General features: G+C 42.1%; 1 protein-coding gene across 3 annotated transcripts in view; it reads right to left on the reverse strand.

Moving 5' to 3' along the window:
- Window positions 1-7: 7 nt before the first annotated feature.
- The window catches only part of ppp2r3b (protein phosphatase 2, regulatory subunit B'', beta), a 49,469-nt gene continuing 31,474 nt past the window's right edge, over window positions 8-18,002 (reverse strand). The window contains exons 4-18 of one of the 3 annotated variants that reach the window (XM_077728166.1): window positions 16,572-16,640; window positions 15,542-15,623; window positions 10,682-11,041; window positions 3,891-4,079; window positions 3,627-3,730; window positions 2,678-2,780; window positions 1,905-1,979; window positions 1,757-1,843; window positions 1,537-1,693; window positions 1,424-1,472; window positions 1,113-1,202; window positions 876-1,051; window positions 692-810; window positions 526-632; window positions 8-449 (exon numbers count right to left, since the gene is read on the reverse strand). In XM_077728166.1, coding sequence (XP_077584292.1) covers window positions 320-449; window positions 526-632; window positions 692-810; window positions 876-1,051; window positions 1,113-1,202; window positions 1,424-1,472; window positions 1,537-1,693; window positions 1,757-1,843; window positions 1,905-1,979; window positions 2,678-2,780; window positions 3,627-3,730; window positions 3,891-4,079; window positions 10,682-11,014 — 1,719 coding nt within the window. In that variant the 5' untranslated portion in view covers window positions 11,015-11,041; window positions 15,542-15,623; window positions 16,572-16,640 and the 3' untranslated portion in view covers window positions 8-319. Of the gene's footprint in view, window positions 450-525; window positions 633-691; window positions 811-875; window positions 1,052-1,112; window positions 1,203-1,423; window positions 1,473-1,536; window positions 1,694-1,756; window positions 1,844-1,904; window positions 1,980-2,677; window positions 2,781-3,626; window positions 3,731-3,890; window positions 4,080-5,584; window positions 5,974-10,681; window positions 11,042-11,720; window positions 11,922-15,541; window positions 15,624-16,571; window positions 16,641-18,002 lie in introns of those variants that run through there. The other 2 variants (XM_077728165.1, XM_077728167.1) reach the window with 2 other exon arrangements.

The following is an 18,002-nucleotide window of genomic DNA, read 5'->3' on the forward strand; positions in this document are numbered from 1 at the left end:
TATCTGCTTCAAGTTTTAAGGCCTTTATTACATAGAAAAGAGTTTTCAATCTGCCCAAATCATTGACATCACAGCAAACGATATTTACACTTTCATATAGAATTATAAATTCATCTGATAAATTAAACGACACATCTCTCTCACACACACAAGCAAACAAGAGTCCGACGGACGAGTGTTGTTGTACGGAAGCTTCTCCCGGCTCGATCGCTGGAATGTAACGTGAGCCGGGATGGGGCCAAGTCCCGATTGGGCCGCCCGCGTGGGTGGGTGACGTGGACCCCCTACCTCAGCTCAAAACAAAGCAAGCGGCTCGGGCTCATTCGAAGTCGTCCTCGTAGGCAAAGTCGTCCAGTTCCAGGTCGTCGTGCGAGGCGGGAATCCGGAAGAAGCCTCTTTTGGTCACACCCGGGTCGTTCATTTCCAGGGGACTGGGCGGCGTTTCATACCTGAACACACACAGCCGTCAGTCCCAGTGAAAAATGCCGCTACTAAACACTTAAAATCAAACATTGGTGGACTTACACTTCGTCGGCGCCGATCCCAGCCGCCTCTTCAGCCACCAGCAGGTCATACTCCTCCGCGGCGTAACGCTCCCAGTCAGAGACCTCCTGCCCCTCCGTTTCCACTTCCTATCAAAAGGCAGAAGGTGAGGGGGATGGCAAGCAGAATGACGACTTGGCGCACTTACCCTGATGACGGAGAAGGGGTCCCGCTGCTCGTGGACCAGATACTTCTCAATGTTGAAGAAGGTATCGAAGAAGACGTGCGACTGCTTGCAACGCTTCAGGTCGTGGAGCGTGATCTTACCTGTCGGACAGACAGAAGGGGTGTCACGCACATTGCCGGGGTTAGGGTCCTTTGTCCCGACTGACCTTTGACCTGAGGCTTGACGAGGTCGAGCATCTGGCACAGGCAGTCCTGGAAGGGCAGAGGTTCGATGGCCATGCTCTCCAGCTTCAGACACTGCTCCTCGTAGAAGTGCTCCATCTCGTACATGCTCAGTACGCCGTCGCCGTCCAGGTCCATGCAGCGGAACCAGTACTCGATGCTGGGAGAGTTGGCAGTGGGTCAAAAAAAGCCACGCCCATCAAGGCCAGCGCGTGGCGTACCTGGTGTCCGTCTTCTTGTCCTCCTCCGAGATGAGGAACCATACAAAGTCGGCGTAACTCAAGCGGCCGTCCTTCGACACGCGGCGGCCCCTGAACACCAGAAAGCATCGGTAAGTGTCCAAATATTTTTGGGGTACATAGAATAACCAAAAAAAATATATTGTTAAGACAAAAAAAATATATCATGGGGGGAAAAAAAAGTGTGGTAAGACTAAAAAAAATATTTAAATTGGTGTCTATTTTATCATGTTGAATTTTAAAACAACATTATGACAACAACTGTAGCATTACTTTATATCTTTTTTTTTTACCTTGTGACTGTTCCAGAGAATATTCTGTCGATCATCTTTTGGGAGATGGCTGAAAAAAAAAAGAACAACGGTGAGTGACGTCCCACCGATCAGGGAGCAGCTGTCTGGCTCACCTCGGTCGTTGTGCTGCGCCAGATCTTTGCGGTCGATGTAGAGGTCGTGATCTGTGTCCAGCTCCCAAAATTTGCAGTAGATGACGTAAAAGTGCTCGTAGGAGAAGAACTCGGTCAACTGGTTGACGTCGTCCTCTTGTTCCAGCAGCGCCACGTCCTGCAGGACAAAAGCGGCGTTGTCAAAAGGAGCCCATAGAATTGTCTGCCATCTCTGACTTACCTGTAAAAAGTGACTCTTGCGGAGCTCATTGCAAGTGATTTTGCCATTCCACGAGCGGTTGACCGTGTAGAATATCCTTTGGACCACCTGCCAAAGCGGAAAGACGCTCAGCAAAGACTTTGACGTCATCGGACGCGAGCTCACCCACCGTGGTGATGTATCTGGAGTGAAAGTCGGACGCCTCTTTGAGGAAAGCCAGCCCCACATGAGTGTTGACCACATCCTGAAAGAGAAGAATGAAAATTAACTGGATCCCAAAAAAACATCTACTCAGAGAATTACAAACTAGAACTACAAAGAATATGTATTCTGAGACCCAATTGTTGTATTTTAATAAAGGTCACTTTTAATGGAGAAACTAATGCCTTGCTCACCAAAAATACTGAAAACCATTGTGGACCCCTTTTTTGGCCAATTTTATCATCTAAGTGTCCCCAAATGAATAACTATAGATTCCAACAGTGTCTGGGGGCCAATCGACGTTTTGGCCCTTTAGTTTGGACGTCTGGCGTCGGCATTGCGGCGGCTAAGGAGCAATTTTGAGGCGTTGACGTGAATGCGGAGGCGGAGGTGTAGCGCTGAAATGAAAAGGCCTCATCTGGGAGAATTCAAATGTGTGAGAAAGCCATAAATCACGGCTTCAGCGGCATCCACTCCCTCATTCATCACAACCGTCAAAAAAGCCCCGAGAATACAAATGAAAGCAAGCCAGCTCGCCCAATCCATTTCAAACGACGCTTAAACGCCGCCGCAAAATATTCGGAAGGCACGTTAGACACACCTTTTCAATGAGGGCAAATTGGACGCGGGTACAATCAATTACTGACATTGGTCGCTAATATTTGGACTCTTGTGTGGGTACGAGACAAACAAAAAAATCCACAGTGTCCATCGAGTGTTCCTAATGAAGTGGCTAGGTACCTGCAGGAAAGGAATAAAGTCATCTTGTTCCAGGTAATTACAGCCAGGCTTGGCCAGGAGGCGCACAAACTTGGCGGCGGCATCGTGACAGGTCTGCAACGTCCTGCCGTTCAAAGAGAGAACAGATGGCATGCGCCAAGGTTACTTTTTTTTTCAACTCTTTTGTCATCATCAAGTTCTAATGCATTCAGAAATTAGGATTCCGCGTGGCTTGTGGGTAATTATCAGTGTCGAGATTGGGGGGTAGAAGGTGGGCATTCGCGGTGGCCGGGAAAGGTTCAATTACGAGCCCAGGTCATAGGTCGGGTCTGAATTCGATGCTACTGCATTATTGTATGTGTAGTCACGGACGAGTATCTGAAAGGGCTAGAGTGGTGTTTTAGTTTTTAAATAGAATCATTTAGCAGCATCATTTTCAATCTTAGAACCTATCCATTAAATTGCAGATAAATGTAAACATTCAATGAATCTCAAAATATTTCCAATTCCATTTTTCCACACAAAACCCGATTTCAGGAGCATGAAGGCAATACTTGTTTTCTAAGAATTTATACGATCACTGTGTAAGAAAATGTCATAGAATCCCATTCATTTTTCGCATTGGTCTATGCTCAAGCCAACTATTCAATGACATTAACTTGGAAAAACCTGAGCACAAATATTAACCCAATTTCACGTTCTTTTTATCACCTTGCGGTTTCAACCAAGTTTTGTTATTTCAGCAATCCAATCCGTTTGAGGATGTCTACATTCATCGGAATGATAGAAGGCGATTTGAAAATGGCAAAAAGCAACACAAATCAAAGAGTATAAAAGCCCCGCTTGTCCTGGGAGCTCAAATATTGGCCACCCATCATTCGTGTTTACTGAGGCCGAGGAAATAACAGGCGGCGGCGTACAAGCGCGTGCAACGAGCTCAATGGGTCAACAAAAGAAGGCATTCTCTTACTTGCGCCACATGGCCACGAACTTGTGCACGGACACGAAGCCCGTCCTGTCGCCCCCGGCTAAGCAGAACAATGGCATCTTCCAGTAGAGAGGACACTCGCAGGCCTGCGAAAAAAAAGGTAAATGTAAACAACATTTGATGACTTCCCAGAGGAAACCCTGTGGTTTCCCTCCAAACCACAAATGGGATAAGGCCTCCCATTTTTTTTTTGGACCCCCGAAAAAGTGGAGGCGTTAATCATTTGAGTGCCAATAACTTTGTCACCTTGGCAACCAGCCCCATGTCTTGAATGGTGGCCCTTTCATTGGGGAATTGGCAGAACGTCGTCTCAATTTTGGAAATGAGAGCGTCGATGTTGACGTTGGCTTGCGGCCGACCTTGCGGGAAGTAAAACTTTGGAATGCTTTCGCTGGGCGCGCGGCTGACGGGCTTCTCTGTCTTCACCTGCGCCTGCTGAAAAAAAACAACAAAACTTTATTGAACCAACCCAAAAAAATTCAAGTTTAGCCAGATTTTGTGTCTATTCACATTTGCTTTCCTAACAAAACAACAGTAGCTTTTCACCAATAATAACAACAATATAGTACTTTCTGCTTCATCAACATCAGCTGATATTTTTGTTTTGATGCCTCTTAGTCAGTCTTCCTGACTGGTAAACTACCCCCGACCCCCATAAGATTTCACAACCCATACCGTCTCAGGTTTAATATCATAAATGACGGCATGACCATTGCACAAATGTCTTTTTAAATAAAAGTACATTGAAAACAAATAGGCGTATTTGTGTTCCAACAACAGAATACTAATTGCCATCTCCAAGATGAATAGATGGACACTTCCAAGTCAATAGCATAACTGAAGGGGAAGTTTCTAAAAGAAATACTATGAGGAACACATCCACTTGTGAGAGGAAAGTATGACAGTGCGTTATCACTAATAGAAGATTTGAGAGCGTCTGTGACTGGATGTCTGTCCGTGGCTTGGCTAAACCATGTCATGCCTGACAACAGAGCAAACTTTAAACACAGCCTGAATGATGAATGCGCCTGATCCTCCGCCGTGAGCAACGGTGTCAGCCGTGGCTATAAAAGGACATAACCGTCTTCCGCTGCCACCCTGCCAAGCAGCGTCACTCTGCTTTGCCCCCTACGCTTGCCACTACCCGAGTGCCTGGACCTCCACCCGCTAAGCCCTGTGACATTTTCCACATTCCCAGTGATGTGGTCCAAGGCAAGGACAGAAGAGAACAACGGATTCCCTTCGCGGGATCGACACCTCCACGTAAATGCGGCAGAAAACAGATGGCCCAAAACCCAAGGAAGACTTGAAGTGTCTGGTTTGGAACTTAAGACTTTGGTTTTGGGGGTTACCCTTGGTCAGAGGTAGGGAGTTACTTTAGCACCCCACCACTAAATGTAATGCACACCGAATATTACAGGGGCTGGGAAAAAGGTGCAAAGAATGCAATAGGAATTAATTGTGTTCAAAAATGTTTGGAAAGGCACAATAACAAAGTGCTAAAATTGGTCAGTCTAAATAAATGAATGATATCAGTTCATTTTCTCAGAAAAGCTCATTATCTTGTCATTCTAGACCAGACTTGGGATTTTCTGTCAAAATTTTCCTGGCACTGTTGTGTGCTAACTTGATTCAAGGGGAAGCATTAATAAAAATAAATATCCATCTTTAACCCTGGTATCAACCTTTCACCACCTCCAATTGAAGACGGATTAGTATTATCATAATCCCTAAAAAATTTGATCTTGGCCTTCATGTCGAACGCAACGCATACCCAGTAAATGTGGCGAGCAAAGAAACACCTGCCCCATTGGCAACAACAAGCAGCAGCCCAAGCCCAATGCAATCCACTAAATCTGGAAGACCTGATGTGGCTTGACCAAGAAAGCAAGGAGGCCCACCACAGACAACGCCAGGTATTAGGGCACTCCGATACCAACCTCGGCCTGTCCTTGCTGAAAGGCTTTGAGCCTCTTCTTGAAGCGCGAGGGCAACACAAAGTCGCAGCCCCGTGCCAGCAATGCCAACTCCTTCCTTAGGTCAGGGTCCTGACGCAGAGAAAGCTCCTTCATCCTCATCCTCACCACCACGCTCGGCGCGGGGAACGCATGGACTAATCCCAGGGTGTCCGGCAGGACAGGTTGGGCGAGTCGGCCGCTAGTATCGTCGTTCCTCCAAGTTGCGCCTACGTCCCCGCGTTTGTCCTCCGCCAAAGCGAGAGCGGCTCAGATAATAGTCCGACGATCTGGACCGGACCGGGCCTGCCGGCGAGTACGAGGAGATGGCTGTGCTCAATGCGGGAAAGATAAGGAGTGACAGGACGTCTGTGCGCGGGACTGGCTTCCCGTGCGGGTGGGAGGGGTGTGCGCCTTGGATCTGCCCTTTCCAGTTTGCATTCCTGCGCGCTCGTAGAAGGTTACGCAAAGAGAAGAAGAAGACCTGTTGTCGCGGCCAATCGGGGATGCACCTTACAAGGTGATGCCAAAGGACTCCTTACAAACTTCATTTCCAACACATCTGCCAAGGGAAGTCCCTTATTTTAACTGTAATTCTGATTTTTTAACACTTTAAAGAACTTTCTGCACAACTTTTTGCCAAGTCCAAAAACAACATTTTTTTAGTTAAACTCCCTTCTTGCCTTTCATTCCAAATATGAAAAAATGTCTAGAAATAGGAATTTTAAAGATACTTTTTTTGTTTCATAACCAAGTCTCCACTATAGATTTAGTATAAATGTCAATATGAGACAAAATCTTGCACTTCCCTTAGACTATTGATGAAATTAGCCAACAACATATTCACAACAAGATGGACATGTAGTTCTTGTTCTTTGTTTTGCTTGCCCTCTGCAAGCTGGCTGACTCGGGCTGCCAGCCATTCCACATCTTATTATAGTTGATGGGCGACGGTAGAAGAAGGAGGGGGGGACGGGACACGTCAAATTCAAAGAATGATGTCCGAAGTAGTCGGCGCCTATTAAAAGCGGCAGGCGAGAGCTGTTGGCGACGCCGGCGCCGTCCACTTCCGACCCAAAGTGACGCCAATTACATCAATTCTTTGCAAAGTTGCTGATCTAACGCCATCACCACCCTTTAAAAAAAAGACGTCTCTATTTACACATGCTCCCCACATTCACGTAAACAAACCAATATTTATGTGATATGCTCGGGTACGTTATTTTTAGATGACAGGATGACAAAGAGCAACGATTTCCACATTTTTCGGCACTTCCCTTCTTTTAATGCTAATCAATTCATGGCACACACGTGGAAGAGAATACGCAAAACAAAACAACCAGTAGATCACATGGTACTGTCATTTATCTAGCCTGTGGTTTTGGCCGCTATATTTGATATTTGGCAGCAAACCAATTGTCAAGTCTGCAATACGAATACAGTTTGCCAACAAGATAATGATGTTGCTTCGCATAACTGGAATTTTATTGTTATGTGGAAAGGAGAAAAAGGAATAAAGCTACAAGCTCGATTATATATGTGGCCATATTATAATGAGGTCCAGTCTTTAAGTACAAAAAACCTCATGCAGGTTTGTATATTTTGAAAACAAACATTTACAATGTACCTCTAGGAAATAATAATAATGAAAGCAATCATTTTGCATGTCCAATTGTTGCTGTCATAAATCCATCACTATGGCATGGATAGTGTTTTAACTTTTAACAATTAAAATGGTGAAAAAAATGACAGGGTTCAAGAAAATAGTTGGCTATAAATTTGATTATTTTAATGGTTGAGAGTCAGGAATGAGATGCAATTAAGTTTAACGCTTGCAGCTTTGCTCTTAAAGATGAGCAAGACACAACTCGTAGGGAACGTGAAGAATCTACACAAAAGGAGTGGAATGAGGGCCAAATTGAGGCATGAAAGAGGGTCAGAATGACAGTTTAAGAAAAGGCCCAGAGCGGGACGGCAACGTGACGTGAGCGGATCAGCTGTCTGCCATCGGCGCCCCCACCTCCCACGACAACTGTCATGTCAGCTGCCCTCGATAGTGCAAACAATGCACAGAGTACTTTCGCTACACTTAATCTTTGCAGACCACTGCTACGGAAACTTCATTGTCAACTTGACTCCAACTGCCATAGCAACAAAAACAAAAAAACTTGTTTACCCAATTTCCAATAAAATTCCAAATTATTTTTGTTTGGGGACATTAAACATTTAATCTCTGGGATCTTACCACATTTGTCCTTCACCCGTGTATATAATAAAAAACAACTACCGTATTTTCAGGACTATAAGGCGCGCTGCATTATAAGGCGCACCCTCAATGAATGACACAATTTTATTTTTTTTCTCCATATATAAAGTACACTGGATTACAAGCGCCATGTCTATTTTAGAGAACATTTAAGACTTTTAAGTGTGCCTTATAGTCGTGAAAATACGTTAATTAGCCAAATAAATCGTCTATTCGAGAACAATCCATGTACTGAGAGCCACTTGAAATAGGACAGATTATACGGGTTATATCCTCATTTCAGCTCATTGTAATTCATCTCTATTTGACAGCAGAAAAACCCTAACCCATTTCTACCCGATTCAAATATACCAACGTCCATTCATTTACAAGCTACTTTAAATAAAGCCACTTGCAGGGCCACAGATCGTCAACCCATCTTAAAATAGCAATAATATCACCGCATTGCGGAGAATAGCTTCGGAGGAGAGAATACTCTGGCTACTGTTCCCAAGGCCTTTACAACAACCTACAAAAAGTCGCCAAAACCACGATAGGGATCTGACCCGGCGTGTCAATGCGCCACCACGCCTCGGCCCGGTAGCACAATTCTGGGTATTTGCTGGCGACGCGGTAGGGCGGGTGAGTGTATCTCTCGGCGGTGTCCGGTGTCAAAGTCACACCAGCTGTCCTGAAGCCGCATCACCCAGGCATAAATAACATTTTTTCCACTAATCTGCCCAAGAATGCCCCAGTACGTCGGAATCTATTTTGTTATCCCAAAATAGCAGCTGGCTTCCCCCTTTGACCAGAACGTACCGGGCCTTTAATATTGAGTGACACGTGAGCGCCACATGACGTCCCGCGTCACACTGGAGTGCGCAATCTATCCGACCGATGCTTTAGATTTGATTCATAAATTCCAACGCCAACTGGTTCTGATTATATTTCCCCTCATATGAATCAATGGAAATCCATCTCGTATTTCATTGCCGTCGTCAAAACTTTATGAACTGTCCGGGAATGCGAAAAACTTCAATAACTTGCATTGAGATGTCTTACATAAATGAACCAGAAATACAACTTTGAAAATGATATTAACTGCAATAGAAAAAAAAAAGACCTTAAAAGCTTTGGAGTATTTTGTTTTGAGAGCTAAAAAATGAACTCACTTGACATTGAACCTTTGAATTTGACGTGATAGGGTTAGATTTCTTATTCTAACGGGGGCTAACTTTAAACAATAACTGACACAACTATCGCAAAAGTACCAACTGTGATCCAGTTGTTCTGCCATAAAAAAATGCCAAAGTCATTTTTGGACATTCTCTAGTCCGAAAACCAAAAATATGATGCAAATCACCAATTTCCTTCCGATCTGATATTAATAACAACAATAAGGAAAGGATAATTGCAGACACAAAAATCTCTGCAAAAACCATCTTTTTTACCAATTTTGTCTTACAATTAGGCCTTTGTCAAGTCAATGATTATAACAAAGCCTATGTTCAATTATTATTATTTGAATTCAAGGGCCTCTGATCGATTGACTAAGATGTGTACATGGTTTTTGACCATTTTAGACACACAAAATAAAAGTTAAACTGTATGGATTCAAATCACTTCACCTCTCACATCACATTTCAGTTTGCATGTGCAACAGCTACTAGTGCGTGTAGTTATGCATATAATTTGATCTTTACAGTCGAAAAACACTTCCCAGCAACATGCAGAAGGTGAAGCCTCGAGGAACGTGGGCACCCCCCAGGCCTCCTCCAGCTGTCCTCCGTCCTCACTGTCATTGCACCAACACGTGCACCAATTGCATGGCTTGCTAACGCTCTGTATTAAAACCCTCTGATCAAGACGGGCCGCAACTATGCAGTTTCGGGGCACACCCACCCAAAAAAAGCACATTCAGTGAAGATGCACGGATTTGTTGCAGAAAGTAAAGTTGAAAAAAACGATCAATAGCAATGCCACTATCATCAGGCCCACTAATTCTTGGGCGAGGTTGAAGGATTGAGAATGCATTGGTGTAATTATAACTATGGGGAACCTCCTGTGGGAAAATATCGTGTGGAGATGGGCAAGTTATTCAGCCTCCCCTTGTGGTCACACTTGGAAAAATCACCGAAGCAACAAGACACTACTACTAGTCATGCCATCTAAATTAATCCCTCCACCCTACAGACACTCGTACCCTGTTTTGGATTCGGACGATCATAAAAAGATTCAAATAGAAAAGTGATAATGGTGATGTCTTGAGTGGAACATGACCAAATGTAGAGACTCAAAAATGGGCCAATTTTCTTTGCACTAAGATATTTATAAATGATTATAGATGCAATTTTAAGGATCAGCCGGTAATGAATTAACTCATTCACTACCAAAAACAAACTATGTTCATGATGTTAAGCTGCTTAACACTTTAAGAGTAGAAACAAAATTTCTTTTATGAATGATAAATTAAGTACTTTTTATCCCAATTTGAACAAGCCTATGCAAATATAACAGCCATATAAAAAAAAAAATCCCCCAAATCAGTTTAAAAAAAAAAAAAAAAAAATCTTTTACAAGAATAAAACTTACCTCCAAAAAGTAAACTTGGTCATCCAACCGTGTTCAGATTTTCTTTTAAAAATAACATTATTCAGTTATTATTGTTGATTATAGGCCTTAAATATGCACTACTATTCTAAACATCAAATCAATTTCAAATGGGAAAACTGGCACTGAGTAATCATATTGCAACACCATTTCAGTCAAAAAAAATACTTAAAAATACACAAATACTTCTATATCTAGATGGCTTTTTCTTATCAATGATCACTGACCTTTTTGGAGCTGACAGACCTCCGCAAGATTCGACCATGAGGTCCCGTAACCCGGGTGCCGCATCCCGAGGGCAGGGTGGAGGTACACGTGGAAGTCAAGGGCACAGCCAAAGAAGCCGTCTTGTTTTGGGATGCTACATTATTATTTTGATTAAAAGTCATAGTACACTTCTCCTTAATGCCCACGTCGCTCAAACCGTCGTGCCGTCCACTTTTGACCATGTCTAGGCAGTCTTTTAGCACCGCCAGGGTTTTGGGCTGGCTCAACCAGGTGAGGAAGAACTCGTCCACCTTCATCTTCAGGATGGGCTGAAGAATTTGACTTGAAGGCATTTTGAAGCAAGCCCACAGGTTGAAAACCTAAAGCATAAATAAAAATAGCATAATTATTTCATATATATAATATCAAGTTGCTCTGAAATGTCAAAGGTCAAGTTATCAGGTCAAATGTCAATTGCATTCTTGCCATACGTAGGATTTTTTTTTAAATTACATATTTGTAATTTAGAATACACTATAATTGATCCTAATCTGATTCACATAAACACATGATCTTTCAACCTTTATCTTGAACTCTAATTGCAATATAATTAAATACAAATGGGCAATCAATGGATGTGTGAGCCTTTTAGATTGCATTAAAAACAATTGCAAAAAAGATCACTACATTTAATGTACCTTATACTTCTATAAAATGATGCCATGGTGCCTAACAATGGCCCAAATTCAATTTCACTATAATATAACACGCCCACCCATAGAAAGGTCGACCTCGTTTTCCACTAATGTTAGACATCACAAAACACACAAACATTATTGAATTTTAGCGCATCGATGCTCTGAGCCCCCAGGCTTGCATCGGGAAAAATACATGTTATTCATTTTAAAAGATCTTGGAGGTGGGAAATAAAAATAGCATAAAATCCGTCCCGATCTTGACCTGGATACAGGAGGACTATTCAATCAAATTGTTTGTAAAGTTAGCATTAGCCAGGAAGCTAATATCCTCAATAGGTCGCAAGCCACCATCGATACCAACCTTGCATTTAAAGCGGATCAGATCCAAATACGGCTACCTTACTCCCTTCATCTGAAAAGCTGGGGGATGAATCGGATCCCCCCAGAATGCAAAATTGAAGGCAGACGATGCAACCGGCGTTCAACCCGCGAAAGACGAGCCCACTCGGCTTGAACTTTTCAAAGTCGGCTACCCCTTGTAAACATCGGAGCCTAACGCGAGATCTCAATTGAGGCGTTCAAGGTCCTCGGTGCTTTAGCGATCTCGTTGCGCAAATATCCCCTTTAGAATGTCCTCCATCAGTAATATTAAACGATCTTAATTGCTCAACAACATGGATGGGCTTTATTTCTAATAGATGTTCTGAAATTTGTGTGAGTGGATGTGCAACTGTGCATGCGTGCAAGCGTGCACACGTGCACACATGCATGTGTGCACGTGTGCATCATGCAAGTGTGCATGTGTGTATATGTGCATGCATGCATGCATGTGTGCATCATGCAAGTGTACATGTGTGTCTATGTGCATGCATGCATGTGTGCAAGCGTGCATGTGTGCAAATGTGCATGTGTGCGTGTGTGTGCATGTGTGTAGCTGCATATCCTTATATTGATTACTGTAGTGGGCCCCAGACATGATGGCTCCCCCATCCCATTGTCTTCATAAGAAAATGCACACGAAATTCTTCAAAATTGGTCATTTTATATTAAACACATTTTATATTTCAAACTGTTACTATTACTTAGTGCTACATAAATTAGTGATTTTCTAAATAGTTTGTGCCAAAGTGGTCCAAGAAGAAATAATCTAAGATTTGGGTCTCAGCTTTTCATTGGCTCCCATGCAAGACCAGTTGAGAATCAATCAATGGACTGGTTTAAAATCATGCAATAATAATCATAACTATGTCTAATTATAGCTCACCTGTGAATCCACCTTTAATGAATATTTTATTTCCCCCCCTTAGGGATAAAAATGAATTGTTGCAAAGATTATGAAGACCCCCCCCCCCATCAAAACCCCCCCCAAAACCCCCATTGTATTCTTTTGCCTCCCTTGATAATCACATCAAATTACACATGAAGCATTCCAAGTTGACGGCGAGCGCTGAAAAGCTCTTTGTTCTCCTCCACAACATCTAGCCTTTTCTTTTCTCTCCACGCACGCACGCACGCACGCACGCACGCGAGAACCCAATCGATATCAGCGGCGTCGAGATAAAAAGCGAAAAGTCTTTTCAAGTTGAAACTTTGCTACTTTTCAAAGCGTAATTACAGCGTACAAATAAGATGTTTTAGCCAAAAGCGCCGCGGCGCGTGTTATTTTTTTTCCACGCCTTGAAGGACATTTCAAAGTATTTGGCCGAGGCCGAAACCACAGGGGTACCGCCGCTTAGCGTAGCCGTGTGCTAAGCGAAGAGTTCATGTGTGCAGCGCCGCTGTCAGCCATACTGCAACCGGGCGCTCTGTGAAGTGGGCTAGCAGCAATCTGCTCTAATAAGCGCCGCAAACACGCTTGAAAGTATTGTGCGGCGGCCTGGGATTTGTGCTCTTTGCTCTTGTTTATTGCCACGTCAAGCAGAAATCCACAAAACTCAGCCTCCAACTTTCTTCCGCAACTTTCTTTTATGCCGTTATTTGGTGCGATTTGCCAAGGCGCCACGCCACAACTCGGATACGACCTCGCTTGCGGCTGGGTCGCCACTGCCAAAACGTCCCTACCGGATCCCTTCGCCTACGAATCTCTTCGAAATCTCGTTTTTTGTTTGTTGTCTTATTACTCAACAAACATTCCTTACTTCCGCTTATCCTCACGAGGGTTGTGGGGGTCCTGGAATGCGAATCTAAATCCTGAATTGGTTTCCAGCCAATCGCAGGGCGCAATGAAACCAACCACCCATCAATTGTACCTAACGGCAATTTAGCAAACAATGAGTCAAGCATGCATGCTTTTGGGATGTCGGAGGATAGAATACCCGGAGAAAATCCATACAGGCAACATGGAAACTCCCAAGTTACGACCTTCCAACGGGAATGGAACCCTCGTGCTTAAAACTGCGAGGCAGACGTGCTAACCACTCAACTCCTGAACCACCACAAAACAAACAATATAATTGGAATTTGTCTTTTTTCGGCAATCTATTTTTTAAAAAAGTGTAATACAGTAATAATACCGAATATTGCGGTCAATGTCGCGATAAACAAAAAAAAAACACGAAGTAGAATCACCCCCATAATTACTACCACAATACTGCATGTTTATGTGCCTATACAGAAATACAAGAAGTACAATGATCAAAAAGTGTACATATTTGATCTTTGAACGTTGTTTAATTGTACGATTTGCGATTCAGATAAATAATAGTAATTAATAAAAAAAAGTAGTGTAAGAAGCCATTAAAGAGTCTGGTGACTACCTGATGCAATTTTTGGAGCTTTAGAACCACGAGGGTTCATTTGAAAAGCTTATCAAACAGACGAAATGTTGGGATCACAGTCATCCCCGTTCCAAAATATCATGGCGACGGCGTTCTTGTAACTCGCACAATGCTCGGTGGCTATTATTGGAAAGCGGATCCATCTGCAAATCTATCACAATGACTTTGAAGTGGCGCACACTTTTAAATTTCAAGAGCAGCGCCAAAGCGCGCATTCCTGCAGGAGTACAACATGTTCAAATCACAATGTATACCACCTGAAAAAACACCATTTTATTCTGGCTTTGAGCTTTACTCACTTTTTTTTAGACAGTGAAAGATGAGATGAGACTTTCAACTTTTACATCATTGAACAGCCACAAAAATCCTCAAAGTAATGGGGGGGACCACTAGGGCCGATTATTTATGGTAAATGGAAGAATTACCCTGTTTTTTTTTGGACTATAAAATGTCACTTTTCTTCTTTTTTTAGAAACAGGGTGGCTTATTTGTGGATTTTTTGGGGGGTTAAACAAGTTTTCTATTTTTCCAATCAGAAATAAAAGAAAAAAAATTATGTTTACAATTCATTTAAAGTGCCTTCACTATTTTTTTACCTCAATTATTTAATTCCTCCCCCCATATTAACCCTTAAAAGCCCAAGCCACTAAATAATTAGCCACAAATTAAAATTAATTAAACTCTGAGCCTTTAAAGGTCCCTCAGAACAAAATCTTCAGAATTTCATTTATAATTTATGATAAATTTGTGATACATCATATTCCATCAGCTAACAAACATACATAATATTGCTTAAAATTCATATACCACATATAAGATTTGGCTATACAAGCCTAATCGGATGTATACGATATAAAATCTTTTATGAATGATACATTTTGTAGTAAATAACTTCCCTCTAGATAAAAAGTCAACAAAATAAAGCAACCAAAACAACACTAATAACACGCAAAACCATATTTTAACGCCTTTTGGTCACTACGCTTTGATATCCCCCCAACTGACCTTTGATGAAACCAATCCACGTCCCACCCCGATAAATTCCAGAGACTCATTTATGCGTAAAAACCCTTGAATATCCAGACCGCCGCACCTTCCCCCTCCCCTCCGCCGCCATGTTTCCGCGGCCCCTACATTATTCAGACCTTCTGCCGGAGTAACGGCGTCCCCGTGACGTGCCGACACGCCCACCTGCCGCTAATGTGATGTAAAAGCGAATGATGAAATTCAAGCGAGCCAAATGAAAGGCGTACCTGCGCGGGTGCGCCTGTTCAAAGGTGAAGCCCGGGGTGCTGGAGAACAGGATTCCCAAACCTCCGATAAGCGCGGAGGAGGATAAAAGAGAACGCTAACGACCTGGCCAGCGCCGAGGCCTCGCTTATTTCCATCTTTTTTTTTTTCTTACCTTCGTGCTGTGAACAAGAAGAAGTGGGCAGGTTTGTCTGGACGCTCATTAGCCAGAGAAGGCCATCCACGTACACGTCACTCTGTTGAAACATATCACTTGCACTTAAATGCCAATAACTTGAAGGACGGGTTGATATTTTTCAGGATATAAATCGCGCAATCCAAGGGGAAAAGTATATACTACAAGTACTTTTTGGCTCATTCATAGTGTAGCTACAAGACTAAAAAGAAGTCATTGTGAAATGCCAAAAAATCAGCAGAAAACGACCAATGAACTGAAAGTAGGCCAGAAGTTATCACAAAATCAATAGAAAATTGCATATTCAAAAAGCCAGGATAATAAACAACACAAGTAGATCTAAATAACATCGTAAAAATACTACAAATTCCAAAAATACATTGAAATAAATACTGAAAAAGTGGCTGGTATGTATTTTGTTGAAGGAGCTTTATCAATTAGTTTCTTAATATTTAATCATTTGCTGTAGCAAACCTAGGCAAAAGCAAATTGTCCTATATGACTAATTTCCCAATTGTTTTCCTGTAATTAGAAGAAAAATAGACGCATAGCAAAAGGTCTCATATTCCACTTTAAGTTGGAATAAAACCGAGATAATTAGCTTCAACTCGCAATCAAACTCTTTTCCCACATTTTGACACTAATGTCACCGATTCTCATCTTGATGTTAAAGAAAAAAAACATGAAAAGGTAATCAATGGACTGCAGTTCAGCCATCAGATAAAGTGAGTGTAAACGTTCCTTTTGATGTTGAAAGCCTCGTGGAAGGCGCTTGAAAGAAAGAAACCTCTAAATAGGATGAGTCGACAACAATAAGCAAACAATAAACCCTCGCTGATTAATCTGATCCCAGGTTGATTAGTGCCATGTAACGTTAATGTCGGTCGGCGTCCTGCCTCATTAAAAACAAATAAAAATCTCCCCTGACGAACACTTTTTTGTTGAAAAGGAGGCCAATATCGTCACATTGTATAAAAATATGTGATTTAAATTTTGCATTGATACTTACAGTAGTTATATCATTATGATTCTGGATATCTGGAAATTGCACCCAAGGATGAGAAAGTGTCTTGATTTTCTGATGAGAAAAAAAGAAGAGTGATATTTTATTTACAAGAAAATAGCAACAATGATAAATTTAAACTAGTATTTGTAATACAAGTTAGCATGTACGCCTCACAGTTTTCAAATGGAGCCCAAAAACATTTTTTTCAACCTAATTTTCAAAATATAGAAACTTATTTCTCCAAAAATATCCCATAACATAGTATTTTTTCCCCTGGCCATTTCAACCCAAGCACTCTATTGCTGAACATCTAGGTAATAAACAATTACATTTAATTTTTTTGTGAAATTGCCATAAAGAACCGAGTTTCAAAGTGTGGATTTGTGGTTGGAATCCCTGTCTTCTAACTTCCAACAGCAGATGGCAGGCCGAGCTGTATTCAGGTCCTGATTTCCTCCTAATAACTTGTGACACCCGGGTTATGAAAACACACAGACGTCAAGATTTGATGTCTGACTGCAGCAACCTTTAATTCTATTTATTATTATGATGATGACCACCGAGTCAAGAACAATGGATCAAATGCGCCGTCAGTTCCTCGCCGGAGGTGAAAGTGCAGCTCATTTAAAAATACTCCTTTCCAAATCTATGCAATGTCAAGCGTGATCTACGTATAGACAACATCTGGCTTTCTTTGGAGTGACATATTCCAAAACAAGCCGTGTTGTTGTTTCAGCGCCAACAGTAAGTTGGCGTTAAAGCCTTCGTCGCCATTCTGCTGCAATTATGACCGGAACGCCGTCCTTCTTTATATTGCCCGCCCTGAGTCTCATTAAAAGAGTCTTTTTAAGCAGTAAATGTGACCACAAAGAACACTTTGGATGTTCTTCATCCTCAGAAGACCAGCTTTCTTCTTCTTCTTTTTCTCCCTTTCGCCCGAGGCGGGCTAACCACATGATCGCCCTCTTTCTTCCGATGTCAGCACTTGGCCTGAACAGCGTTCAATATGGATGTATAAAGAAATAGATTTATGGGCGGAGCTTACCTCTACTTACAAATGTTTGCTTCTACTTATGAACTATTCAGGTAATGAAGCCTCAATCAGAGCGATTACAGAAAAAATGCCTAAAAAACTCGATGTAAGCTGCTGGAAATCATATAAAATAAAATAAAAAATACATTTATGTCCCATTTCAGTATTTTTTGACTAGTGCGACATATTCAGATGTGTTTTATAGTCCGCAAAATACGGTAATAGTCAAATGGCGAACAACAAAGAATATAGGTATCTGTTAAGGTAAAATATTGACATTTTTTAATAAATCTATAGCCTAAAAAACACAACATAAGTCTTTGTTGTTTAAATTTCAAAAATATATATATTAGTCACGGTTTTGTATTCTTTGACTATTGCAACATCTACTTATACTCTGA

The sequence above is a fragment of the Stigmatopora nigra genome, chromosome 11 (genome assembly GCF_051989575.1).
Source record: "Stigmatopora nigra isolate UIUO_SnigA chromosome 11, RoL_Snig_1.1, whole genome shotgun sequence".
Taxonomy (NCBI): Eukaryota; Metazoa; Chordata; class Actinopteri; order Syngnathiformes; family Syngnathidae; genus Stigmatopora; species Stigmatopora nigra.